The sequence below is a fragment of the Cervus elaphus genome, chromosome 5 (genome assembly GCF_910594005.1).
Source record: "Cervus elaphus chromosome 5, mCerEla1.1, whole genome shotgun sequence".
Lineage (NCBI taxonomy): Eukaryota > Metazoa > Chordata > Mammalia > Artiodactyla > Cervidae > Cervus > Cervus elaphus.
In genome coordinates, this window is record NC_057819.1 from 99,901,247 (window position 1) to 99,928,565 (window position 27,319).

Below are 27,319 nucleotides of genomic sequence, written 5' to 3' on the forward strand. Positions count from 1 at the left end.
CAGATGGCCACCCCGGAAGCTCAGGCTTACTAAATCAGACATTTAAATCCCGTAATCCTTGGTGAGGCTGAGAGGGGGCAGCAGCCCAATCCTAGAAGCAGGAGCAGACCTTGCGCCAGCCCTGGCAGGAGGGGAGGGGGGACAGTCGGTTCCCAAGTTATGAATGGAGGCACCCCTTCCCTTATTGTCATGCAGCCTGCAGACTGACCCAGTCTCCAGGCTTTGTTCTCCTCCAGGAAACCAGGCACTGGGGCCGCCTGCCGCCACCCTCCCGACTCAGGTGGCTGCTTCCCAAACTCACTCCCTTAATTCACCCCTGCACTGGCCCCAGTCTCTCAAGACACACAGGTGGTAGCAAAGTTTTATTGTAAAATAAATTGATATAAAAAATGGGATATAAAAAGGGAAGAGGAGGGGTGTGGGTGACACATGCAGATGTGCCCTGCAGAGTACAGAAGAAATCTGCTGAAGCATTTGGGGGAAATAGAACAGGTACTGGCAGATAGAGCAGGGATGGAAGCCACTCGGATCCAGGATAAGGTGAGCTTTCCCCTTCGGTACTGAGGTTCACCAAGGGGTTATGACCTGGCACCAGGAGAGAAGGGACTCGGAGACTTCTTCCCTTTAACCAGCCATCCAGTCAGAAACTGTCAAATCATCCACCCAGGGGGACAAAGAACCAGCACCCACAAAAGGCACTAAGTCCCAGACATCATGTAATCAAATGATGGTTTTGAGGCCAGACATACATTATTTCATCAACCCTCACAACAAACCCCCGGTGAGGTAGGTATGATTATCAGTTTTTTATAGATGTGAACAATGAAGTCAGGAGAAAATCGAACAACTTAAGATAGCTTCCCTGGCTAGTATGGCAGAGAACTGAGTTTTCCAACCCAGTGTATGGCTGGTTATAAGATGTTCCTCACACGCAGGAACACCTTCTGACCTCTCCCGAACGCTGCTCACAGTAAAAACCTTGAAAGCTAAGCTGGAAAGCGCCAGCACCCCCCAAATCCCCAGAAAACCACGAGCACAGGTCTGCCTCTTTGGCAGAGCCGCAGGCTGAGCAGACAAAGAATCCCAGGGGGTTTCTAAGGCGCACCTGCACCAAACAGAGGTCTAAGCACCTGAGTCTCAAAAAACGCCAGGGAAGGGGTGGGGGATGAGGGTGGGGATGTCAACCAGTGACGGGAAGCAGAAGACATCAGTCTGAGTCAGGCCCTTCTCTCTTGAGCATTGGTTTTTTATGGCAGGAGGGAGAAGACCCCTTCTTAGACTTCAGGTGGCTGTGAGGAGAGAGGGGAGGGGAGGAGATGACGTCATCTGAGAAGCTCTGGGCCCCTCTTCCTGGACCTAAGCTTTGAAGGGCTCGAGGCGGGAGCAAGGAGAACTTAGAGTAAAATGGTCACCGCCAAGGGCAGACATGCTGACTGAGCACCTCGGGGTACTTGTGGGTATAAGTCTCTTAATCTTCCCTTATCCCAGCTGACACATGAGGAAACTGAGCCCAGGAGGGGAAGTAACAAGGCCAACATGACTCTTCAGTACTTTGCAAGGCTGAACATCTGACTCCACGGCCTGATATCCCATAGTTATCAGGTCTCAAACAGAGACCCTAGCTCTGAGAGTCTAGGGTTTGCTAGAATAGGCAAAGAAACATCCATGCCCCGGACCCCCGGAGGCAGGAAAGTGGAGGAAGCCTAAAGAATGTCTGGGCAGGGTTGGGACCCAGCGGCAGGGTATCAGCTGCCTTCTACCTTGAAGCCAGGACCAGAATGGAATACCATGGCTTTCTAACACAGAAAAGCAGCAGATGTGTGTGTGTGTGTGTGTGTGTGTGTGTGTGTGTGCCCGGGCACTGGGGAAGACCTGGATCACTCACCTAGAGTGAGCCCTGCTTTCCCCTGGTTCCCTTCTAGCCTGAGCATCCATCAGCTCCAAGGCCTCATTCAGCTCTCGGAACATCTCATAGCGTTTACGCCCACGGATCTGTGGCAAGGAAGGAAGGGAACGAAGAAATATTAGGCAAAGTCACTACAAGAACCAAGGGGCTCCCCCAGTAGCTCAGTGTTAAAGATTCCACCCGCCAATATAGGAGACATGGGTTCAAACCCTGGGTGGAGAAGATCCCCTGGAGCAGGGAATGGCAACCCACTCCAGTATTCTTGCCTGGGAAATCCCATGGACGAGGAGCCTGGCGGGCTATAGTCCACGGGGTTGCAAAAGTTGGACACGACTGAGTGACTGAACACCACAGCCACCATCACCAGTGAATCATGGCCATGGACAGAGGAAAGGATGACTAGAAAAAATGGGCTTAACCTCACATCTGCTACATTTATATTTTTTCTTCCCTTATCCAACCCTGTGGAGTGGGGGCAAGAGACTGCACCTCTCTCTCCCCCAGACCTGGTACCTGAAGAGTGAAATATTCTCCATCCAGTGGTTTCTTCTTTTGCTGTGGAGAGGAGCTGGTGCTGGTAGGCAGTGCTGGGAAAGAGGCAAGGAAAGGTGAGAAAAAGAGTGAATTAGGGGCAGAACTGCACCCTCGTTGCCTCTTCTACCTCCTGCTCACCTCGCTTAGTGCTCCCAGGGGGTGGCTCGGGGCAAGACTGCCCCTTCTTGTGAAAATTTTCTTCCTCAATGCGGCGGTCTCTCCCAGGACAGGCACAAACACGCACCTCAAAGCTGTTCCGTCCCAGCAGGTTACCACTACCAGGGTAGGAAGAGGGAAGCAGGAGGCAATCAGAAAGGGGGACGCTGTCTGTGTTCTCCTGTGAACCAGGCCCCACCTACTCCCAACCACCCCCATCCCAAGGGGAGCCTGAGCTCCAGCTCCAGATTGAGAAGACCCTGGCAAGAGAGGTCCCAAAGCTGGAGAAAGGAGGGAGGGAGCAGCAGAGGACGTCCACAAAGGGAATGCAGTGAGAGGGAACGATGGCTGGTAGTGTGGGAGAATGTGGTGAGGGGCAGGGCCCCGGGGACAGGCAGGCAGAGGTTAGGGAGCAAGCTAGCGTGGAGGGTGGTGTGTGGTCCCTACCGAGAGTCTTCCAGTGTGATGATGGTGAGGATGGGCCGCCGGTTCATACCCCCCATGCAGGAGCTGTTACACATGAAATTGTAGTGGATGGTGGTGCACTCAGAGGCGATCTGGGAGAGAGCACAGGCCCGGCGTGAGGCTACCCAGCCCTGGGGAGGCTGTCAGCCTCTGTGAGCCTGTTTCCTCAGCTGTGGGATGGGGATAACCCATCTGCTCTGCACACCTCACCGGGCTGTGGAAGGTCAAGTAAGAAGGAGAAAGGCCCCTCCCTCCCACCTAGGATGGTCACAGACAAACCCCCTCCCCCCGGAAACCCCAGTTGGCAAACTGGACCTCGGGCGGCTCATAGGGCACCACCACACTGTGTCGAAAAGTGTTCCGGTCGTCCAAATACTCGGCGCGTAAATTCCCTTCCACCCGGATAAGGTGCTGAGGAGGGGCCAGACCTGAGAGCAATCAGGGAGGAATTAGGGGCTTGGGCGCTCCGGGTGCCAGGCCGGTCCCAGCCACAGTCCCCGCCGCTCACCATCGCTATAGTCAGAGCGCTCATGGTGGGGACAACGCCTCACAACCTCCGTCATGTGCTCCGACTTCTTGTAGATGGCCATGGCGCGGACGCGGGTGCCGGGCGGGGGTGGCAAGTCGACCCACAGCTGCACCGGGCAGGTCTTGGCCAGCTGGCAGAACAGCTTGTTGAGGGAAGGGGAATACTGGAGGAGAAGGAGGAAGAATGAATGGAGGGTCAGGGGACAAGTACCCAAGGGTTGAATATACAAACACCAAGTACCGATTGGAAGCTGTGTCCTGTGAGAGGAGGGTAGCTAGAGATGGCAGGGTTGGGGGTGGGGGTCCACATCCCAGAAGCATACTTCCAATAGCTACAGAATGAATGAGAGTGAAGAAAAAAGGAAGAAAGAAATGGCCTCATGACAGATACTGAGAATGTGATGGGAAGGATGAAAACCCAAGGGTCAAGGGGGAAAATGTAACCTTGGGATGGAGTCAAAGGTCACAGACTAACTAGGTAAGATCTAAAACGACTGACAAAAAGCCAAAGGCTGAAATGGAACCCCAAACTTCTGAACAGAAAACCCCTAGGCTGTATGGCCAGCCACTGATAGGGAAGCCGGCTCCCCAGAGCCACTGACCGTGCAGGTTACAGACTTGGCTGTTCCGGAATGCAGGAACCCTAGACGGAAACCGTAATTGCCAGGGTAGGTCTTCTGGGAGGGGATAAAGGACGACAGGGGCCAGGAGATGGCTGGTGTTGGGGTGGCTGGTGGCAGGGCAGCTGGGGCAGGAGGCTCTGGCATTTGGGGGGCTTCATTCGGACATTCATCCAGCCAGTTGGCAACATCTTCTGAGGTCATTACGGGTGATAGCAGGTCACTCACGGGTGAGGACAGCTCGGAGGACTACAGACAGGAGGAACGCGTCAGAAGGCCCAGTTCACATCCTCTGGCCCTGCAGCCCCCAGGTCCCGCCTGTTCCCCAGGCCTTACCAAAAGGTTGTTTTCAGGAAGTCTGAAAGAAAGGAGTAGAAAGTCAGGACTGGCTTTTGTTTCTCATAGGGCTCTACTAGGGGGCTGGGGACCGGGGTGAGGCAAGGTTATTGGAGGCTGAGCAGTGAACCTGCCATCCCTCCAGACCCCCACTCACAGGTTCCACAAGTCGGAAAATGTCTCCTGACTCAGAGGGGGCTCCATGCTGAGTTCTGCCTGCGACTCTTCCATTGTAGCTCCCTGGAAGGTTGTGTGGCCTCTGGAGGGAGAAAAGTGAGGATACAGCCTGAGACACACCCAACCCTGGGTCACCCAGCCCGGAGGCAGGAGGGACCCCCTCCACCCACAGCACAACGGGAAGCTGAGGATCTGCTGGGGGGTAGGGGAGGCGCCTGCCCCACCCCTCAGCAGTCTTATCACACACTTCCTTGAGGGATAAAGGCAACCAGAGGGACTTCCAACCTTCCCACCACTGAATCCACAAGCGTTCCTCAGTATATATGTATTTCTGCCCTCCGTTGCAGTAATAAGGATGAAGTAACTCTCGGCTCATTTCCTCCGCCCCCACCCCTCTACTTGCTCCCTTGGTATGGTTCCTCACCCTGGCTTACAAATCCCTCAGGGCCCAACCCCCACCCACCTCTCTGACCTCACCTCTTAGCACCCTCTCCCTTTTCTGGTTTCCCTGGTGTCTGCCTGCAATGTGGGAGACCTGGGTTCGATCGCTGGGTCGGGAAGATCCCCTGGAGAAGGAAATGGCAACCCACTCCAGTACTCTTGCCTGGAAAATCCCAAGGACAGAGGAGCCTGGTAGGTTACGGTCCATGGGGTCGCAGAGTCGGACATGACTGAGCAACTTCACTTTCCTTTTCTGATGTTCATCAGGCACTCCCAGTTCACTGAACTGGGGACCCTGGGCCCTGCATCCCTACAGGGTGACCTCCTTCTCACCGACCTCATCATGAATGTCGCACCTTAGCAGGGATGTGTCCCCAGACTTCTCCATCGCAGCCAGCCAGCCAAACCCTGTCACCTTATTTTAATTCAGGTCACCCTACTTTAATTCTCATGGTACTTACACTATGTTACCTTTCCTTGCTCATTTTGCCTGTTTCCTCTATTGGAATATAAATGTCTTCAGGGTAGGGAAGTTGTCTTGCTCACCAGTTACTAGCATAATGGCCTGCACCTTGTTGGGCTCAGTAACTGGGGTGAATAAGTGAATCCTTGTGCCGGGCTGTAAGCTGGTTATGAGCAGTCAAGGGAGCCAGGGGGATGGGGGTGGTGGCTGCGGCCTGGGCCAGGGCCCTATCACCACCATCTCATCTCCCAGGCTAGCTTTCAAATAGTTTCAACATGCCATCTTTCTTGATGCCAAATTTGTCACCAGCTTTGCTCAGAACCATGCCCACTGATGAAAGTCCATGTTCACTACACTTTTCTTCTGTGTCCATGGTAATGACAACCCCCTCCAAGCAAGCAGCTCTTATGGGCTTCTCTGGTGGCTGAGATGGTAAAGAATCTGCCTACAATGTGGGAGACCTGGGTTCAATCCCTGGGTTGGGAAGATCCCCTGGAGGAGGCCATGGCAACCCACTCCAGTATTCTTGCCTGGAGAGTCCCCATGGACAGAGGAGCCTGACGGGGTCGCAATGAGTCAGATACGACCGAGCACGCGCACGCACACAAAGGTTCACCTGCACCTTTCTGTTGACGTAGGGTCTGTGTACTTATGTAGAGTGTGCAAAATTGTTTCACGTGGGGTATCTTGTTGTTGTTGTTCAGTAGCTAAGTCATGTCTGACTCTTTGAGAGTTCATGAACTGCTGCACACCAGGTTTCCCTGTCCTTCACTATCTCCCGGCGTTGGGTTATCTTACTTGTCCAGATAACCACACCTGCCTCTTGACAGGTGAGAACATCTTAGAGGTTAAGTGGTCCGCCCACAATACATATAGGTGAGTGAACGAGCTTTTATGAAAAATGACTGTTTGAAGGTCTAGGATTAAGATGCTTACTTCATTACAGACTATCACGCAGAGCTGTCTTTCATAATCGGTTAAGTCTGGAGGAGATTTTAGCTGATGAAAGTCCGTCAACTGAGAAGTTGGCAAAGGGCCACTTATAGCTCCCAAAGCTGATGGGGGATGGACTCTGAATGCGCCTGGAGGAAGGCAAGGGGGACAGCAGTGGGATGCCAAATGTTTGCCTTGGGGGAAAGGACCAGGGTTTCCCCTAGATCGATGATCAAAATAACTTTCGAGACTTTTATGGAAGGGAAGCTGTTTATGTAGAGATGGGGCGCAGAAGTCAAAAGCCCTGGGTTTGATGCTGTATTGTCAGTTAAATTTGCTGCATGACCGCACTTATCTTAAATCTCCCAGGGCAAATATGGCAGAGCATGGGCTCTGGAGGCAGGCGGACTAGGCCTGCGTCCTGAGCCACCATCTAATAACTGTTTAACTTTGGGAGGTTGCTGAACCTTTCTGTGCTTCCGTGTCCTTTGCTATAAAATAGTATCCCACTGATTATGGGAAATATAAAGAGTTGAGAGAAGCACATAGCGAGAGCTCAATGAATGCTTCTCTTTAAATGGTCATCCCAATTTTACTTGTTCCGTATTATTGCTGGAGAGCTTTGTGACTGGGAGGGGGTGGGGCTTTTATGGTCCTGCTGGGAGTTTTGCTAGTTCACCCCCTTCAGGCAACTGTGTTCAGTAAACAGGTTGGGAGGGCTGTTCTGGGAGGGTGGGCCAAGGTCTCAGTCCCACAGGGAGAGGGACAGCCCTGTGGACCTAGGAGGCCTCCCTCTCAGTCCTTGGTAGCAACTGAATTCTCATTTTCTTTCTCTAGGAAACTTTTTCAGAGCAGGTACGTCCCTGTGGGTGTGAACATCAGGGGGTCATGATACTAAATTGTCAGAGGCTGAAACCAGACCCTCCTGACGGCTGCGGAGGCAGAGCCTTTTCAAAGCAGCCCCCTGGGAACGCAGTAAACTCAGCTGGGACTTAAAGAAGAGGCAGGCTGATTACTATCCTAACAATGGCTGCTGTTTATATAAACCTTACTGGATTCACTGCTTTCAGTGGCTTATCTCAGTAATCCTCTCAAAAATCAAGTAAGGTAGGTACTATCATCAGAGGAGAGAACAAGGTTAACAGAATTACCCAGGCTCAGAAAGCTCTCCAGGGTCAGGGCCAGGGATTTGAACTCAGGTTGTCTGAAGCCACACCCAAGCTCTAAATAATTATGCTCTGGCTTCTCCCAGGGCCTGATGTTTGAAAAACAAACAAACAACTTTTTGTTGGCTGGAAGCTGTGTAATTGAAAAAAAAAATTGATTTTGGGAAGAAATAAGGGAGCATCTGGTAAAACTGAAAACCACACTCTTACTACTTAGCAAAACTGTTTCTTGGTGGATGTCCTAGAAAAATGATTGCAAGGGGGCAATAGAAGGAGTCTTGCACACAAATGTTCATGACATTGTTGTTCCTAGTGGCCGGTGACAAGAAACAACCTTGGTATCCATCAATAAGGAATAGGTAAATGAAATGCGGTGTATTCATTACAGTGGTTTAGGGAAATGAATTTTATTTGTATATGTAACCTGTTACGGGCTTCCCTAGTGGCTCAGACAGTAAAGCGTCTGCCTGCAATGCGGGACACCCGGGTTTGTTCCCTGGGTCAGGAAGCTCCCCTGGAGAAGGAAATGGTAACCCACTCTAGTATTCTTGCCTGGAAAATTCCATGGATGGAGGAGCCTGGTGGGCTACAGTCCATGGGGTCGCAAAGAGTCGGACACGACTGAGCGATTTCACAAACAGTTCAGAAACATACTGGGTGAAAATATGATTTGCAAGAAAAAACAAAACACAGTAATTTAGTCTATGGAAATCAAACACATAAAATGATTATTTATTGCTTATAAATATATGTATATAAAAGCATGAAAGGCAAGAAGACTACAAATTCACAAAATCTTTAATAGTGATGTTCTCAGGGAGAGGGGATGTATGCTTAGGGTACTGGGGGTAGTAGAGTCAAAGGGGTTTTAGTTTTTCTTCTCCCTTTGGCTGTGCCTTGAAGCTTGTGGGATCTTAGTTCCCCAACCTGGGACTGAACCTGGGCCCTGGAAGTGAAAATAGCCAGGGAATTCCTGGTTTTAGCTTTATTAACAAAGAAAAACATTTTAAAGGTGGTATCTAATACATTACTTGTGTAATTAAAATAAAATAGAGACAAAAATAAGACAAAATGTTGTTAAAAATTATTTGGTGGGAATGTGTTATGTTACTCTTGTACTCTGTGATTTTCCAAAATAAAAATATTGAGGGGGTAAAAAAAAAGAAATTATGGATATTTTAATCAGATTTTAAAAAGTAAACAGAATAATGTCCTCCCAAGTACCCATCACTTAGCTTCAAGAATAATCAAGCATTTTGCCTTTATCGTCTCCCCTATACCTCTAGTCACTTCCCACAACCCCACAAATGTTTCTGAGGTGAAACTTACATAGGTTGAAATGGCATCATACTATTTTGATCACAAAATCTGACAAACTTTGATAAAGCTCTGTAACCTACCCACACCAAGACAAAGATACTGTGTTCTCTTCTGAAAGTTTTACGTGTAGGTTTATTAACCATGTCAAATTTACTGTTGTGTATGGTGAGAAGTGGGGGCCAAAATCCATTTTTCTGCTCCAGTTGTTTCAGCACCATTTGTTGAGACTTTCCTCTCCCCACTGATTCACTCTGGTACCTTCACAGAAAATCATTTGACTAATTTATGTGTCTTTTCCCAGACCCTATTCATTGATTGTTGTTCTACTGTAACTTTATTATTTTTTTAAGTTTTATTATTGGAGTACTGGGACTTCCCAGGTGACACCAGGGGTGAAAAATCTGCCTGCCAATGCAGGAGACACAAGAAATGTGGGTTCAGTCCATGGGTTGGGAGGATCCCCTGGAGGAGGAAATGGCAACCCACTTGAGTCTTGCCTGGAAAATGTTGTGGACAGAGGAGCCTGGCAGGCTCCAGTCCATAGAGTCCCAAAGAGTTTGGACACAACTGACCATACATGTATTGAAGTATAATTGCTTTACAATGTTGTGTTAGTTTCTGTTATACAACTAAGCCCTATTGTAACTTTAAAGTAATCTTGAAATCAGGTATTTTAAGGCCTCCAACTTGTACCAATGTTTTGTTTCAGAATCAGCTTGTCAGTTTGTACATTTTTAAAAATCATTAAGTTAAATCTTTCTGAAGAGTAATGACACCTTAACACCATTGAGTGTTCCAATTCATGAATATGTTAAAATTTCCTTAAATTCTCTCAGCAGTATTTTGTAGTTTTTGATATAGAGCTCTTGTCCATCTTTTGTTAAATTTATCCCTGAGTATACCATGTTTTTCACCATGGCTTCCCAGGTGTCTCAGTGGTAAAGAATCCGCTTGCCAATGCAGGAGACACAGGTCCGATCCCTGGGTCAGGAAGATCTTTTGGAAAAGGAAATGGCAACCCACTGCAGTATGCTTGCTTGGAAAAACCCATGGACAGAGGAGCCTGGTGGGCTACAGTCCATGGGGTCGCAGAGTCAGACATGACTTAACACATGTCATGTTTTTGAGTTTAGATTCAAGGTTGCTACTATATAAAAATACAATGTATGCATATTGCCTTTGAAAGTTGTAACTTGCCTTTAGTCTTAGCTTTCACTTGTTAGTTCTCATAGTGTGAAAATGAATTTTCTATTAGGACTTTTGGTATACACAGTCATACCATCTGTGAATAAAGCCATTTTATTTCTTCTTTTCCAACTGTTATGTATAGATTAACAGCATTAGGCTGGCCTTATAAAATGAGTTGGGCAATGTTACTGCCTCTCTATTCTGAAAGAGTTTATGTGTGATTGGTATTGTTTCTTTCTCAACTTTTTGAACTGAAGAACAAAGGAGACAGATAGGAAATAGCACTCAGACCCAAATGCTAACAATAACTGCATTAAATGTAAATAGACCAAGCACTCCAATTAAAGCAGTTCAGTGGGGAAAGGAAGGCTATTTCAACAAGTGGAGCTAGAACAACTGGCTATCCATAAGAAAAAATTAAACAGAACCTTGAACTCACAGCCTGAAAAAAATTATTTCTTGACTAATAAATTATGGCTCACAGACTTAACTGTTAAATCTAAAACTAGAAAGATTCTCAAAGAAAATATATGAGAAACTATAAGAAAATATCTTCATGACCTTGGGGTAAGATCTCCTAAATAGGTCAAAGCAACCACTGAAAAGAAAAATGAATCTTCTGCTCCTTGTAAGAGTTGTTAGACAATCAAGAGGTCAGGAGAAAACACATGTATCTGACAAAGGATACACATTATTCCTATCCAGAATATACAAATGACTCCAACACCTCAAGGACACAAAAAGCAAATGAACCGATTTTTAAAATGGGGAAAACACTTCAACAGTCTCTATATCTGACACAGAAATGGCCAGTAAGCACATGCGAACTGTTAGAACATACTTAACAGAGAATTGCAAACTAAAAACCACATTGATATGCCACATTAGAAGGCCTGACAAACCAAATCCTGAGACAGGATATATCTTGCTGGTGGGAGTGTAAAACAGTACAACCACTTTGAATAACTATAACTTTTTTTTAATAACTTTTTAATATAATTAAAAAATATAAACACCTAACAATTCCACTCCTAAGTATCCAAAAACATAAAAACATGACTACAAAAATAATTTTAAGAATGTTAATAGCAGCTTTATTCAAAATAATCTTAAATGGGAAGCCACTCAAAGGCCATCAAAAGGAGAATGGATAAACAATCAATGGTTTATTTATTCAGTAGACTATACTAAAATATAAAGAAACAAAGTATTGATACGCTGATACATGCAATAAAATGGGTGAATTTCACAGACGGAAAGAAGCCTGACACAAAGGAGCACAAACTCTATGATTCCATTTATAAGAAGTTCTCCAACAGGCAAAACAAATCCACGGTGACACAAATCAAAGGCGGTAGCTCTAAATGCTACCCCTAACATAGAAAAAAGCACGTAAGTACCGCGCAGTGTCATGTTCGTAGCAGGTGCGTGGTAGGTGACCGCGCCCTAAATAATGAAGATACCGGGAAAATTGGTAGGGGTAGAATTCCTAGGCCGGTCCGCCGCCTCCGCCAGGAGGGCAGCTTCGAAGACCTCGGCCCCGCCCCTCTCCAAGCCCCGCCCCTTCCGCTTCACGACGTTCACTCTGCGTCCGAGAAGGGAATGGTTCAGCCCAAAGCCAGATACAGAAGTTCTTTCTCCGCCGCAAAAAAACGACCCATCGTTAGTCTTCTATCGTTTAATTTTCAAATGTGTCCATTCTCGAAATACTCAGGGTCTGCCCTCTGACACTAAAAAAAAAAAAAAAAAAAAAAACCCAAACCGTCCACGCAATGGTAGCGTCCTCCTGGCTAGCGGTCGATCGGGAAGGAGCACACCATTCAAAGAGGGGGAGGGATTAAGGTTTGCATCAAAACGAATACTCCCTCCTTTCCAAAAGCGGTAGCTAACCAGGCTAGGAGGGGGGGAAAAGTAGAGGGGTTAGCAGCCTCCTTTCACAAGTAATGGGAACCAGTATAAAAGACCTTTTCTCTTTCTACTTCCCTCACGTCGGGTGAATAGTGGGCTGCTCCGAAAAAAAGAAACCGGAAATGCTCCCGCAGTGGTAGAAATGTAAATGTAGAGCCAAACAATAACAGGGCGTCTGAGGCCCGGCTAGTTCTGCAGGGCTTCGCGGGCAAAACTCTCGTTTAGCACGCCCCTCTTCCACGACTGACAGCCTTTAACCGGATTTTCTCCATCTAGCGGAGCTGAGAGCCAGTGGGAAATATTACTCCAGGAAGGACAAAGGTCCGGAAGTTATGGGACCTGAGCAGCTTGGACTTTCCGGATCACCCCGAACCACTTCGGAATAGAGCCCGAGGTTCCATTGGGATGCTGCACGTTCTAAAATCCTGAGCCATGAATCCCTGAAGTTTCGAGATCCGAAAGTCCCAGACCCTGATGCTTTGTGCATCTTATTTCACACCCCCTGGGATGGAGTTAGTGGTGGTGGGGAAGAACCCCTTAGGCCGGCTCAAGGTTCCCCAAAGCCCCACTCCCTCGCCCAAGTGTTCAGTTTCGAGTTCGGCTGGTCTTAACATCCCAATCATCTACACTCGGGCCTCCTAACATTGCATTGCTGTTGATGCCGCTAGCCAAGACCCCCACCCTCCCTGCCGCCAATTGCTAACCCCCCAGTGACCGCCCCCCAGCCCTTTATCCCCCCGAACTGAAAATACAAGGAGCCAAGAGCCCGTGACTCATAGAGGACTCATCAGTCTCAGTCAAGAGCTTACCCGAAGCTCGGGGGAGGGTGTCACCGTCCTGGGATGCACGCTCCGAGGTCGGACGCTAGATGACCCCAGAGACCTGCGGCCACCTGCGGCCAGGATGGTGGCTCTGGACTTTTGAAGAGCTCAAAACTTTTAGCGCCAGTCCGGAGCACGTGGGAGGGGAAAATCCCAATCCCAGCAACCCTCGCGAGGCTCCTGGCACAAAGCTGGACAGTCGCCATGACAAGTAAGGGCAAGCAATTCCCCTGCGGGCGGAGGCGAAGGGAAAGGAGAGGAGAAGAGGAGGGTGCGGGGAAAATCAGGATTCTCGCCATATTGGTAGTGGAGCTAGTGACCGTTTGGATTGGGGAAGTTCGACAAGCGAAAACCGTAACGGCCGAATTGGTGGAAACCATTTTGGAAGACTTCTGCCATTGTTTCATATATGGTGAAAGGAAGAAAGCCTTTGCACTTGTCATTCTCTGCCTGGAACACTCCTCTCCTAGATAGCTGGATAGTTTTTACTTATCAACTAAAATGTCAGCTTTTAGGAAGGCCTATCCATAATGTCCCTATCTACCGTATACCTCAATATGCGCTGTATTACACCATCTTAATTATCTTCACACCCCTATCACTTTCTGAAGTGATTTGTTCCTTGCCTTCAATATATAGCAACCTAAGACTTAGAAGGGCAGAGACCTTGTCTGCAATCTTATTGATTGTTGTTTCCCAGTACCTACTACAGTACTGGGTAGCAAGTAAGAGTTCAATAATAAATATTTATTGAATGAATGAAAAAAGACGGGAGTTCTGAAAAATTTAGCTAATGAGATGCAAAAGAGGCGCAAAACCTGTAATATCGAATACAGCGCTGGCGCCCTCTGCCGGTTGGGGAGGGGAGTAGGTGCTTTAAGAATGATCGCCGAAGGCCACAGGGGGAGCTCAAGCACTTCCCGTCGAGGCAGAAGCTTTCGGACTACAGCTCCCAACAGGCACTTCAAACTTCCCAGAGCCCCAGGGCTTGATGGGAACGATTACCCGTGACCTGTTACGTTCCTACACCGCCCCTCCCTTGGGTTGCGCGCGAAGTCTGATCAGGGATGCGGGGGTCCAATGGAAAGGTGGCCCCAAATCCCGCGAGAACTGGTGGCACATAGCTACTGACTAGGCTTAGGAACGCTGTTTATTCGCTGAGCCTTGTGCCCCCTCCCGGGAGGAGGCACACACTGAAGCATTTCTCCAGTTTTGCACCCCAATCCGTGAGAACTTGGAAGCGGGCTCGGCTACTCCGCGGGCTCGGCCCCTGGTAGCCGACGGGAAGAGGGCTGCCTGGCCGCGGCCAATGTCTGCCGCGCTTCCTCTGCAGTATGAAGACACCGGAGGCTCCACAGTTAGCTCCAGACTGCCTTCCTTCAGACCAGGCCCCAGCTCCAGCCCGTCTCTCTCCTCAGGCTTCCCCGATGGATAAAAATACGGACCCTGAACTGATGCCACCGCCACGCGATGGGGATGATCCGCCCCAGGTGTCCTCAGATCCCGTGGCTGGCTTAGCTCTGTCCCAGGAGCTGGAGGAAGGGGTCCCAGCTTCTCTCTCCACTTCCCTGGAAACAGGGTTTGGTTCTCCTAGTGAGCTGAACAGTCGTGTCGAGGAGAAAGAACTTTCTGAAAATGTGAGCCTTCCTGCAGAAGAAACAAACAGGCCAGAGTTGGGGCCCGGAGAAGACGTGGAAGGTGTGTCTGAAGAACTGACTTCAGAGGATGAGGGATACACGTAAGTGGTGCTGCTAGCAGTTGGCTCAGGAATCTGAGGAGATTGGGAGTGTGAGGTAATCTCCTAGGCCAGTCCTCAGCCCCATTTCTCCAGGCCCGTTTCCACTTCGCTTTGGCGACCCAGGTTTGTTGTCCGCCCCCCATCTTCCTTACAGCGTTTGGAACTACAGCTTCTCCCAGGTGCCTCGGTTTCTCAGTGGTTCTTGGTCAGAGTTCATCACCCAACCTGAAAACTTCTTGAAAGGCTGTAAGTGGTAAGTGAGGATTATGGGGCAAGGAGGAAACCACGCGCAGGATTTCCACCTTAAAACAGCCCAGTTATCTGGGAGAAGGAGTAAGAATTCCTGGCCTGAGCTTCAGTTGCATTTAGGATTGTGTGTCTTCTCTCCTCAAGGTCCTAGGGGTGTTTCTCTGTCCCAGAGGTCAGCTCAGCCCTAGCCCTGCACTTGGAAGATCTAGGTCTGTCCAGCTTTCTAACTCTTTCATCCTCCTAGGGCCCCTGACGGTTCCTGCATCTTGACCAATAGTGCTGATAATATTCTGCGGATTTATAACCTGCCCCCAGAGCTGTACAATGAGGGGGAGCAACTGGAATATGCAGAAATGGTAAGGGCAGGGGCTAAGAGCTAACTCTGCCACTTCATCAGACATTGCACATTTAAGGCTTTCCTGTAGATGGAGAAAGAACGGTCCACATGTTTCCTGTTTCTCAGGCAGGACACTTCTTTGCCATGAGTTTCCACAAGTAATATTTCTACCCTGAATTCCGAAGTCACTTAAAAGAGATGTTTGTCTTTCTTTAGTTAGGAATATGTGTTTCCTGTAAAAGAGTCCTGGCTTTCTCACTGTGGTTTTTAATTGATTTACAGAGATGTGTTGAATGACCACCAGTAGTCATTTATTGGTATTGGGATAAAGTGATGAATGAGACAAAGAGCTGGTTTGCTTTTTTGTGTGGGAGACAGACAACAAACGTGTAAAGCAATAAATAATGAAGTTCTTTACAGATAATAACAAATCTATAAAGGAAATAAATAAATGCTATGAAGGAAATAAATAGAACAAAGAGAGACTGTTCTATGTGTATCCCACAGTCTAGGTAAAAAATGATGTTGGCTTGTGCTAGTGTGGTATCTGGAGAGATAGACGTGGGTGGATTTGAAGTATATTTGAAGTATATTTCTTAGAGGATGCTGCTTTATTTTTACCTATTTGTATTTTTGAATAGTGTCATTTTATTTACCTATTTATTTACTTAAACTTTATTTATTTATTTGGCTGTGCCAGGTCTTAGTTGTAGCATGCAGGATCTTAGTGGCATGTGGAATCTAGTTTCCTGACCAGGGATTGAACCCAGGCCCCCTGCATCGAGAGCTCAGAGTTTTAGCCACTGGACCACTAGGAAAGTCCTGAGGATGCTGCTTTAGATTAAAAAAAAGGTCAGGGGAGGGGCTCTCTGAAGAAGAGGCATTTGAGCTGATATCTGGAGGATGACGAGATCAGTCATGTGAAGTTTTCCAAGAAGAGGCAAAAATGCTATTATACAAAGACCTAGAGCTGGGAAAGAGCCTTGTGTGTTCAAGCAATAGAAAGCAAGCCAGTGCACCTGGACCAAGGCCAGTGAGGGGGAAAGCATGGTGAAGATGGCAAGGTGGCTGGCAGCCACATCTTGTGGGTAGGGCATTTGGAGTGTTTTGAGGAAGCCGTAGGAGAGACCAAAAGAGAGGATTGAAATGATGGCTGAAATCTAGAGAATGGATTGTGAGTGGGCAAGAGTGGAAATTCATCCGGATGTGTATCCCACAGTCTAGGTAAAAAATGATGTTGGCTTGTGCTAGTGTGGTATCTGGAGAGATAGACGTGGGTGGATTTGAAGTATATTTCTTAGGACTTGGAAGTCAGTTGGGTGGATGGGGATACAGTTTACTCAGAGGATATGAAGAGGTGTTGGAACGGAATTTAGGGTTTTTAGGTACTTTAAATGTGAAATGTAAACCTAAGGAAAGACTTGGAGAAGGGTGCTGGGGATATACTTTGAAAGTGGGAGAGCGTGTTGATGGTATCTTGGAATTGAGAATGGAGTCAATCTCAAGAAAGTGGAGATGGAGAAGAAGGCTCAAGCAGATGGAGCGCTCCGGCACATGGCGATGGGTACAGGAGAAGTTACAAAAGTGGAGGCCAAAATCATGTCTGATGATTCTGATCATGTCTAACCATGTTGAGAGTGACGGTAGGTTTAGAGAATGATCCAAGAAAACGTTAGTGACTTTAAGAAAAGCACTTTCAGAGAAATGTTGGAGGCAGAAGCCATTGTGGGAGGGTGGAAGAGGAAATTCTTTGAAAGTGTTTCCCTGTGAAAGGGAGCTGAGAAATGGAATGGTGACCGGAGGGAATGTGGGGTCAAAGAAAGGTTAACAAGATGCTTCTGTGAGGTCAGGAATAACCAGTAGAGAGGGAGGAATCGCTGCTGCAAGAGAGGGCTGTGTGTGACAAAGTCCGTGCGTGACTGGGAGAAGACGGGATCCAGAGCACATTGAAGACTTTGACAGGCGCAGAATCCTTGCTCGCCGTGGGAAGAAAGGCAAAGGGGGTGTTCAGAGGCAGTTGTTTGGTCATGGGAAGATTTGGGTGTCTCAGTCTCTTGGCTTCTCAGGGAAGCATATTGGGAGGCTATCAGCTGAAGGAAGGGGGCTGTGGGGAGACAGCAGAAGGTGTGAAATGATCATTCCCCTGGGAGAAGAAAATCAAACCCACCAAGGAATGTTCGGTGTAGAGTAGCATTGCTTTTCTTTTTTTTTTTTCCCTGCTCAGTCGTGTCCGCACAGTCTTTGTGACCCCACAGACTATACAGTCCATGGAATTCTCCAGGCCAGAATACTGGAGTGGGTAGCCTTTCCCTTCTCCAGGGGATCTTCCCAAACTCGGGGATCGAACCCAGGTCTCCCGCACTGCAGTCGGATACTTTACCAGCTGAGCCACAAGGGAAGCCCGTCATTACTATTTGCTCAGTGCCCGCTAGAAATTTGTAATCCTTCATTGAAAGTGAGACCAGTTAGCATGGTTGTGCATCTTTCCTCAGTAAGTTGACTATAGTTTCTCTGTTTGTAAAATGAGGATGGTAATAATAGCACCCACTTCATAGCATTATGGTGAGAATTAAAAGAATTAGGGTAAAGTGCTTAAAATAGTGCTTGGCACGTAGTCAGTGTTCAGTACACACTAGTAGTCCTTGATGTTAGTTGAGTGCAAGCATGGTCTAGGAGGAATAGGAGGTCTGGCTGGGGTTTGCCAGGACAGAAAGACCAGGGGTGTTTCGAGAGTGTCTGCCAGGGTACCCCTGTCATGGTTGACCAGCATGTAAGGTGGGTAAGGAAATGGGTTGTAAATGGGTTTTGAAGCTGAACAGTTATTGTGGTAGAAATTCAGGGAGCCAAATGGGTTGGATGTTCTTCCCCCCCACCCTCAACCCAGGCCCTCCCTTGGCAGTGAAAGCACGGAGTCCTAACTACTAGACCGGTGGGGTGTCCCTGGATGGGTTGGAGATGATGGCCAGAGATTGTGGTGATGACTCAGTTGTGGGTGTGGGCAGCTGGTCCAGAGTGGAGGTGGTGGCCGTGGGTGCTGAGGAAGTCAAGGAATGGCAGAGGCCAGAATGTTGGGCATTTTTATTCATTCTTTCATTGACTGATTCGTTCAACAAATACTCATTGAGAACAGTCTACATGCCAAGCCTGTGGGTCAGTGGGAGCGCAGGTCTTGTGAAAGAAGGGTGCCCTGTTGCAGGGATGGTCCTGAACGCCTGCTTATCCTGCACCTCTGTGAGCTTGGAGACTGCAGACATGGGAGTTCTTTGTGCAAGCTGTAAGGCACACCTCGCCCTGGTTCCTGGAATAGAAACCAGTGTCCAGAAGCCAGGACCAGTGGGCCTGCCTGAAAATGCAGCCAGCCTGAAAGTTCAGGAGCAGGGATAGTTAGAGGAGGCTGGAAATGTGAGAGATTGAACGTTTATTGCACACACTTGTTTTAGAGAAATGAGAATGGTACAAAGGGGGAAAAGTCGTTGTTTTCCCACCGCTCTACAAAATTCAGCCCTTTATGTTTTTATACAGTCTTTCTAGTTGTTATTGTTCAGTCGCTCAGTCGTGTCCAACTCTTTGCAATCCCATGGACTGCAGCACGCCAGCCTTCCCTGTCCTTCACCATCTTTTGGAATTTGCTCAAACTCATGTCCGTTGAGTTGGTGATGCCATCCAACCATCTCATCCTCTGTTGTCCCCTTTTCCTCCTGCCCTCAATCTTTCCCAGCATCAGGGTCTTTTCCAATGAGTCAGCTCTTTGCATCAGGTGGCCACCATATTAAGAGCTTCAGCTTCAGCATCAGTCCTTCCAATAAATATTTAGGGTTGATTTCCTTTAGGATTGACTTGTTTGATATCCTTACTGTTCAAGGGACTCTCAACAGTCTTCTTCAACACCACAGTTCAAAGGCCTTAGTTCTTCAGTGCTCAGCCTTTTTTATTGTCCAGCTCCCACATCCATACATAACTACTGGAAAAATCATAGCTTTGACTCTACACGAATCTTTGTAGGCAAAGTAATGTCTCTGCTTTTTAATATACTATCTGGGTTTGTCTTTGGTTTTCTGTCATTGTCATAAGCTCTGTCCAAATACTGAAGCTTTCTATGTGGTTGTAATACCATGGTAGATGGTTTTGTACACTATTACTTTTGACAATCATATCATAAATGTTTTTTGTGGTCCTCTAGTCATTGTGGTTATCATGCTTAATGGTTTATGATATTGCATTGAATGCTTATGATAGTTTTCTTAACTGTTCCTCTGTTTTAGACTTTTGGATTGTTTTCAGGATTTTTTATATCATAAATTATTTTTCAGTGAATATCTCCATGTGTTCTGATGGAGATTCTTCAGAGAAACAGAGAAGTTTTTTTTTTGTGTGTGTGTGTAATAAAGTTTTATTAAAGTATAAAGGAGGTAGAGAAAGCTTCTGACATAGGCATCAGAAGGGGGCAAAAGAGTACCCCCTTTGCTAGTGTTAGCAATGGAGTTATATACTCTCCAATGAATCCAAAGAATATCTGGAGGTTGTAAAGACCTCACCAGACCCACTCCCATAATTTACATTTTAAAATAACAGAGTTGGCCAGAAGGTTTAATCCAAAGATTGTCCTCAGGCAGGATACATCCTTGTAAAGACCAGACCTACTCCCATAATTTATGTTTTAAGATAACAGAATTAGCCAGAGGGTTTAGACTGTCCTCAGGCAGGATACATTATTGTTATATAATCCTAAGGAATGTAGAGGAAAAAAAGTAAAAAAGTTTGTCCTTTTTTCCTCCTTGAATATCCCAGACCTCTCCTTGGGGACCCCTAGACTTCTTATCAACTTGCCTAGGAAATGACTCTCTCATTCCCCCCCTTTTCTTTTAGGAGAATTATGTTGCCTAGGGAAAAGGGGCGTCATTCTCATTTCATAACTGCTTCCGAGCTGACAAGGGGCATTGTCCCTAAATTGGTGAGGCAACATATTCTCCTAATCCTCATAGTGAGGATGTCTGATCCAGGAGCTCCAAGTAATAGTTGGAGGAGGCTGTGGCACTCATAGGAGCTCGGACAACTATTTGTAAATTAAAAGCTTTTAGACGGTTAGAAAACCCCATTATACAGTTACAGATGTAAGGCAAAATAGTCATTAAACCAAGTTAAAATCAAAATGAAAAGTCACATTATGTCCATAGTTACATCAGTCCATCTTAAGGTTGTTAGATGTCATCAGTTTAAGAAGAGGCATCACGTGTGATTGTTGTCGAAGGTATTCGCAGACTTGGAGAAAGTCTTTTCCTTGAAGTGGAGATGTCCACCACAGGAAGCCTTCCACCGATGAAGTGGGGAGTGCTCCGCAGACCCAGCAGTTAGACCGATTGTGGAATGCAGCATAGGAGTGAGCCCAGGACAGGAAGGCATTGTCTTGAGGATCAAACGGCAGGCAGACTCAGGATTTTTGGAGTCAGCAGAAGTAGGCTCACATAGATTATCAGGCCCATCTTGTCCTGAAGGATCCCGGACTAGCCCCCAAGATGAAAGGTTGTTGCTCCAGAGAAGTTTTATAAGTAAGAAATACCCTACGTCGGAGAGTATCAATATTTTTTTTTTATGTCTTGTAATAACAATAATCGGTTTGTTTTCAAAAGCTTTTTATGCTGTTTATTCTTTTTATTATTATTACTGTTGTTGGCAATATGAGTATACCAATTCTATCACAGTTTCACTGATTAGGTATTTTCTTTTTTAAGTCTGTATTTAATTTGTGGCATTATTGTTTCTGTTTCATGTTTTGGTGTTTTGGCCTTGAGGCATGGTATTTTCATTTTTAATGTCTGAAAGTTTGGTATGGAAATGGATAGCATTTATGTAGGTGGGGAAATTGGGGGAGGGTTTTGGGGGTATTTTTGTACATCTGTGTACTGCTTCTTCTCAGCATAGTTTCCCAACTCCTCCCCTCCTTTTTCTACCTTTTCACAGAGCTTTCTGGAACTCTTGTTTCTAAGTCCCCGCCTCTTCCCTGAGTACTCTGCCTACCCTGTGGCTCTTGCCTGAGGCCTCCCTTTCCTGTACCTTCTCTAGGGGAAACTGCACAACCTGTGTCCTACGTATCTCAGGTTGGGGAGGGGGTGTCCTCATTCTCAGATGCTATATCCAGACAATTGCTCTTTTGCTTTGTAAAAACTTCCTTTGTGGCTTAGGCTGTCTGATTCTCCCTAACTTGCTGAGTACCTTGGCACTTCAGCTCTCCTGTGCATGCCAAGTCCTTCCACCATCTTGGTGACCTTAGGTATCCAAACCAGAAACCAGGGTCTCATCCTTTAATCGCCCTCTCCTAACCCCCACATCCAATTAATTACCAAATCCTATCAAGTCCACCTGATCTTTCTAATTTATCTGCTTCATTCTGTTTTAATTCAAGATGCTATTATTTTGGGCCTTATGTTATTGGGACAGTCTTCTGTTTCCATTTTCCTGTTAAAACATTTGACTACTGATTGTGCTGGTTCCCCAGTGTTGGGGAAACAGTGGTAAGTAAGACAGACGTGATTCCTGACTTGTGCAGAGTGGAGGCGCAGAGGGCATTTGGAACGTGGTTGAGGGGGAGGCTTCCCATGGGGAGAAGTGTCTGAGAGACCCAAAGGATGGCTCGGATTTGACCAGGAAGAGTTGTTGGGGGAAATGAGGGAAGACTGTTCCAGACTTGGAGTCTAGTGTGTGTGAAAGCCTGCAGCCCAGGAGTGCAGTGAGTTGGCACCTTCTCAGAGCTGGGAGTCAGGATGGTAGAGTGTGGAGATGTTACAGGAAAGAAGACAGGGGTGAGGAATGAGCCTGGAGAGGTGAGTGTGGGGTAGATGCCTGGTAAGGGGAGGTTCCTAGAAGATTGGGTTTTATACTGAGGGTTGTGGAGAAGCATTGCAATGTTTTGAGCAGGAGAATGATGTGGTATAAGAGTCCAGGGCCTTAGTGTGGCTGCAGAGTGGAAAATTGAGTGGCAGGTTAGAGTATGGGGAGGAGGGAGGCCAGGGCATGTGTAGAAACGCTGGCAAGAAGGTAGTGGCTACACGTGGGATCGAAGATAAGGAGACACATTCAAGCGAACCTAGGAGGTGGAATCAGCAAGCTCTGGCCTTGGGTTGGACCAGGAGAGGAAAGGGCGTGAAGCAAGTAGTAGTCAGGGTGCTCAGACTTCAGGCTTGAGAACGGGGTGGAGAGCCCAGGAGGAGCAGCAGATTCAGAGGCAGCAGAGGATGGGTCTATCCTGGCTAAACTGAGTTTGAGGAGCCTCTGTGATGCCCTAGTGGAACTTTCCTCCAGGCAGTCAGATGCAAGGGTTAAGAGTGGAGAAGTGGACCTGCAGTCACAGCTGGGTGACATCACCCCAAGGGCCAGCAAGTAAGTGACAAAGGACTGGTATCCTGCTGATGTGAAGATTTCCTTCAAGTCAGTAAGTCAAAGACAACAACCAAGGGGAAAACTGAGCAAAAACTATGAGAAAGTGCCCTTAAAAGGAAAAATGTCTTCACTTCACTGGTAATGAGAGATGCCAGTTTAGTTTGTATGAAATACCATTTCACAGCCTTCAAATTGAGAAAAATATGGAAGTCTGGCAACAGCAAGAGAAGGCAGAGCAATGGGTGCTCCTATACGCTGCTGCGGGGGGAATAAATTGGGATGAGCACTCTGGGAAAAAATGTGACACAATCTTGTAGAGTTGGCAGAGCGCATACCGTGGAGCCCAGTGGTTTCCCTCGGTAGCAGAAACTGCAGAGAATCCCTCCCACATGTGTACCAGATTGTTAAAGCACACTCGCCAAAAACTGGAAAAACATCAGTGACTGTCAATAGAGAAGGATGCGTGAATGGAGTGCTGTGAAGCAGGGAAAATGCATGAATTCGAGCTAAGTTTGTCACCATAAATCTCATAATTGCGATGGGATGCCTACAGCTTGGTACCATTCATATTAAGTTTAAAGGCAAGCGAGACCATGCTATATATTGTCTTTCCTCTATGAATATATTCCTAAAGAAGTATACAAGAATGATAAATTCAGGATAGTGTTTCCCTCTGAAGGAGGGTTTCACTGGGAAGAGGCTTTTAACTGTTTGGTAAAATATTTTGTTTCTTAAGCTGAGTGGAGGCCTCACAGGGTTTGGTTTGGCTTTGTTTTAATACTTGCTTGTCTGAACTGGTCAATAACTTTTGTAAAGAATCCAGTGGCACCTGGTAGATGGCTCGGTGGGTATTTGCATCATTGGCTGGTTCTTTGTCTCTGGGTTGGGGTGTTGTGTGTTGCTTCCTCTCTAAGTGTTGACAAAGCAAAAAGATAAATCTGTATGGCGTTTAGTGGCCCAAGTCTGATGTGAAAATCTGAGCTGAGCCTTGAATTTGAAGATCAAGATCTTGTTCTTGTATTTGCCTGATCTGCCTTCCCCTGCCTGGTTAAGTGCCCACAGAGTGTCTCCCTCTGCCATAAAGCTGCTCCAGGTCCGAGTGGGCCTCCTTTTCCTACCAGTGACCCAGGCATCTCCGCATCTCTGTCCAGGCCCCCGTCCTTCGAATGGTGGAAGGCGACACCATCTATGACTACTGCTGGTATTCCCTGATGTCTTCAGCTCAGCCGGACACCTCCTAGTAAGTGATGTCTTTTGCCTACTTTCCCTCCCCACCCGTTTTAAGGGGACTCTCTACTGAGAGACAGCTGGGGCTGTGGGGGTCTCAGGAGGAAGGGAAGCTTGCTTTGCCTTTCAGATGTGAGCTGAGAGGGCCGGTCAGTTGGCTTCCTCCCCTTCCTTTGACAGCACCAGGGCCTCAGTGTCCATGTCTCTCTCAGCGTGGCCAGCAGCAGCCGGGAGAACCCAATTCACATCTGGGACGCCTTCACCGGGGAGCTCCGGGCTTCCTTTCGCTCCTATAATCACCTGGTAGGGACTCTCTGCCCAGCCCCAGGGCTTGCCCTGGCCCAGCTCTCCTTCCTAGAGAAGGAAGAGGCTCTGCGCCAGGCCTGTTTCCAGCCCTTCCCTTCCCCCAGGATGAGCTGACGGCAGCCCACTCGCTCTGCTTCTCCCCGGATGGCTCCCAGCTCTTCTGTGGCTTCAACCGGACCGTGCGTGTCTTCTCCACATCCCGGCCCGGCCGAGACTGCGAGGTCCGAACCACGTTTGGTAAGCAGTCTGCACCTCCAAGGGAGGAGAGAAAGGGGCCCAGCCAAGAGCAGAGGAGCCCTGTGGTCATGTGTGGAGCTGGGGGGTTGGGGGGTTGTTATCCTCACATCCCTGGGAGGTTGTACCCAGTAGGCAGAGGAGAAAGCAGACTCAGGGAGGGGATAAAACTTTCCCAAGGTCAAACTCTAGTCAAGAGCTGGTTCACTCCTGAGCCCCTCCCCTGTCGGTTCTTTACCTCTTGGTTCCCAAAGTCTTGGTTTTTTTCAAGAAACTGGAGAAGCTGATTCTGTTTGCCTATAAGTCTCAACTTTCTGACCCTTCCAAGGAAAAATTGAGGGGACTTCCCTGGCGGTCCAGTGATTAAGACTGCTCTTCCACTGCACGGGTCGCAGGTTTGATCCCCATCAGGGAACTAAGATCCTGCATGTCCTGTGGCACAGCCAAAGGGAAAAATAAAAGCAATTGAAAAAAGTCATAAAAGTAATTGAATGCTTAATAGGTGTTGGACTGGAGAAAAAACTATGATGGAATTTTTTTAAAAAAGGAAAAATTGAGGTTTGAGAGGGAAGAAAGTTGGGCTTGCATCTTTCGGTCCTTTGAAGGGGATAGAAAGATTTAGGGAGCATCAGAAGTTTTCATCCTGCTGAAAATGAATGGGGTGTGGGGTACACTGAGTCCAGCACCTGGGCTCTGGAACAGGAGATGGAGGTACATCTTTGATTAGCCTGGTTAATGCTGGATACTCTTGCCCTCTCCCCCATGTTGTTCCTTCCCCTTCTAGCAAAAAGGCAGGGCCAGAGTGGCATCATTTCCTGCATAGCCTTTAGCCCAACCCAGCCCCTCTACGCCTGTGGCTCCTATGGCCGCTCCCTGGGCCTGTACACCTGGGAAGATGGCTCCCCTCTTGCCTTGCTGGGAGGACACCAAGGGGGCATCACGCACCTCTGCTTTCACCCTGATGGCAATCGCTTCTTCTCCGGAGCCCGCAAGGTAGGGTTCATATTCTGAGGTTCCAGAACAAGTGGGTAGAAGGCAAGAGTGGGGATGTAGTCTGCTGTGTTGGGAGATGGGCATAAGGGAAAACATCAGCTAAAGGAGTGCTTATAACCCTGGAGGGAAGCAGGTGTGTCTTGGAGGCAGGGGAGTGGAGGGTGGATTCTAGGCTCCTGTTTTTTGTCCTCAGGATGCTGAGCTTCTGTGCTGGGATCTTCGGCAGCTTGGGCACCCACTGTGGTCCCTGAGCCGCGAGGTGACCACCAATCAGCGTATCTACTTTGATTTGGACCCGTGAGTGACTGACAGCCCTCCTTGCTGGGGCCTTGATGCCCCTGGGATGCCAGAGCCCAACTGCGGGATCCCAGCCCTTGATGGTGAAGGGTTCCTGCCCCGGGTGATGACTGCATGCCAGCAGGCCTCTCCTCTCTCTCCCAGGACCGGGCAGTTCCTCGTGAGCGGCAGCACTAACGGGGCTGTCTCTGTGTGGGACACTGGCGGGGCGGGGCTTGAGAGCAAGCCGGAGCCAGTGCTGAGTTTCCAGCCTCAGAAGGACTGCACCAATGGCGTGAGGTCACGAGTCAATTTTGCACATTTGGGGGCTCGGTTTGGGAGGGAGGTAAACCTGAGGGAGTGGGCATCCTGGCTTAGGGAACTGACCAGCGCCACCCATCTCTCCCTATAGCTTGCACCCTAGCCTGCCTCTGCTGGCCACCGCCTCCGGGCAGCGTGTGTTTCCGGAGCCCACAGAGAGTGGGGATGAGGAGGGGGAGGAAGTGGACCTTCCTCTGCTCTCCATGCGCCACGTGCACCTCGAATGTCAGCTTCAGCTCTGGTGGTGTGGGGGGGGCCCAGACACCAGCATCTCAAATGCTCACCAGGAGGAGATGGGACAGGGAGGGACAGAAGGAGGTGGGGGCGAGTTTACATAAAAAGATTTTATATGATACTAGAGTCTTTGTGTCTCTTTGGGGAGGCAGATGATGGAGATGAGGCTGGGAGGGGTACCAGTGGGCTCCGGGGTCCAGCAGCGGGGACTGGCATAATATTCCTGAAACCAGGGTTGAGAGGCGGGACTAGGCGGGAACCAATGGGGCTGCGAAGCTTGGTGTGAAGTCAAGCCAGTGGGGGGTGGGGCCTCATGCCATTGACTGGCGGGTTGCTAGGCAACTTGGTAAACTGAAGGGGGGAAACCTGTTTGAAATCTCACTCCCAAGGTGGGGGCGGCAGGGGTCAGGGTGAGTGTGGCTGAGCAGGAGTGGCAGGAGCTGTGTGTCAGACTGTTGGGTGTGACTGTGAGACTGTGCAGACGGTGACAGACGAGACACCCGCTTTCTCCCGCTCGACACTATTTACCATCATTCGGCAGCAGAGGGACCGTTAGTCAGCTCTGGGGGAAGGCGAGCCAGAGGACCGCCTCCTCTCCCCTGGACTCCTCAAGAGGCAGGTGACTGAGTAGCCAGAGTCAAGGGCACACACGAGAGAGTAAAGGTGCCGAAAACCACAGACGTCACGTTCTGTATTCCCGTTAGATGCGCGGCAAGGGCGAGAGTCATTCAGCAGCTGTCACTCGTCTGGTTTCCCCATTTATCTGCTCTGTCTTTGGTTGGGGGTTGGGGGGAGTTGTTATTTCAAGCAGTGGCTCGACGCTTCCCCTCCACACACACCTTGCCAGACACTGAGAAGGGGTCTCTGAAGAGAGACTGTCAGCAGAGAGTTTGATTGTGGACTCCCAGTCTGAGGGGAGAACGGGACGCCTGTGATGACGACTGGAGAGGAGCGAGGAATGTCACCTCTGCCCAGAGGTGCTGAAAGCCGGGGCTCTTACACCCAAAAAGGCAAAGCCTCCTCCCTTCCCCCAGGATAATTGGAAACAGCCCTTCCGGCTGAACGCGG

General features: G+C 48.4%; 2 protein-coding genes across 2 annotated transcripts; one reads left to right on the forward strand and one right to left on the reverse strand.

Annotated features, from left to right (window-relative positions):
• Positions 1-349: 349 nt before the first annotated feature.
• TP53 (tumor protein p53) lies at positions 350-13,112 on the reverse strand. Its single transcript, XM_043903734.1, has 11 exons — positions 12,951-13,112; positions 4,703-4,804; positions 4,546-4,567; positions 4,192-4,458; positions 3,570-3,753; positions 3,377-3,489; positions 3,044-3,153; positions 2,579-2,715; positions 2,420-2,493; positions 1,886-1,992; positions 350-1,289 (listed from the first exon to the last, which is right to left on the reverse strand). Exons 2-11 carry the CDS (start codon positions 4,774-4,776, stop codon positions 1,208-1,210), a joined length of 1,170 nt encoding a protein of 389 aa, XP_043759669.1. The 5' UTR covers positions 4,777-4,804; positions 12,951-13,112; the 3' UTR covers positions 350-1,207.
• Positions 13,113-13,982: 870 nt separating this feature from the next.
• Positions 13,983-26,370, forward strand: WRAP53 (WD repeat containing antisense to TP53). Its single transcript, XM_043903733.1, has 10 exons — positions 13,983-14,700; positions 14,855-14,953; positions 15,194-15,305; positions 23,812-23,900; positions 24,100-24,190; positions 24,298-24,430; positions 25,212-25,420; positions 25,614-25,717; positions 25,862-25,996; positions 26,109-26,370. The coding sequence occupies exons 1-10, from the start codon at positions 14,297-14,299 to the stop codon at positions 26,353-26,355; spliced, it is 1,623 nt and encodes a 540-aa protein (XP_043759668.1). The 5' UTR covers positions 13,983-14,296; the 3' UTR covers positions 26,356-26,370.
• Positions 26,371-27,319: the final 949 nt, after the last annotated feature.

Coding starts and splice junctions, on each gene's coding strand:
- TP53 (XM_043903734.1), bottom strand. CDS start 4,776: ATGGAAGAGTCGCAGGCAGAACTCAGCATGGAGCCCCCTCTGAGTCAG. Junction 4,459..4,545: donor TTCCTGAAAACAACCTTTTG/GTAAGGCCTGGG, acceptor TCCTGTCTGTAG/TCCTCCGAGCTGTCCTCACC. Junction 2,494..2,578: donor CCCTGGGAGCACTAAGCGAG/GTGAGCAGGAGG, acceptor CCTCTTTCCCAG/CACTGCCTACCAGCACCAGC.
- WRAP53 (XM_043903733.1), top strand. CDS start 14,297: ATGAAGACACCGGAGGCTCCACAGTTAGCTCCAGACTGCCTTCCTTCA. Junction 14,701..14,854: donor TCAGAGGATGAGGGATACAC/GTAAGTGGTGCT, acceptor TCTTCCTTACAG/CGTTTGGAACTACAGCTTCT. Junction 14,954..15,193: donor TTCTTGAAAGGCTGTAAGTG/GTAAGTGAGGAT, acceptor TCATCCTCCTAG/GGCCCCTGACGGTTCCTGCA.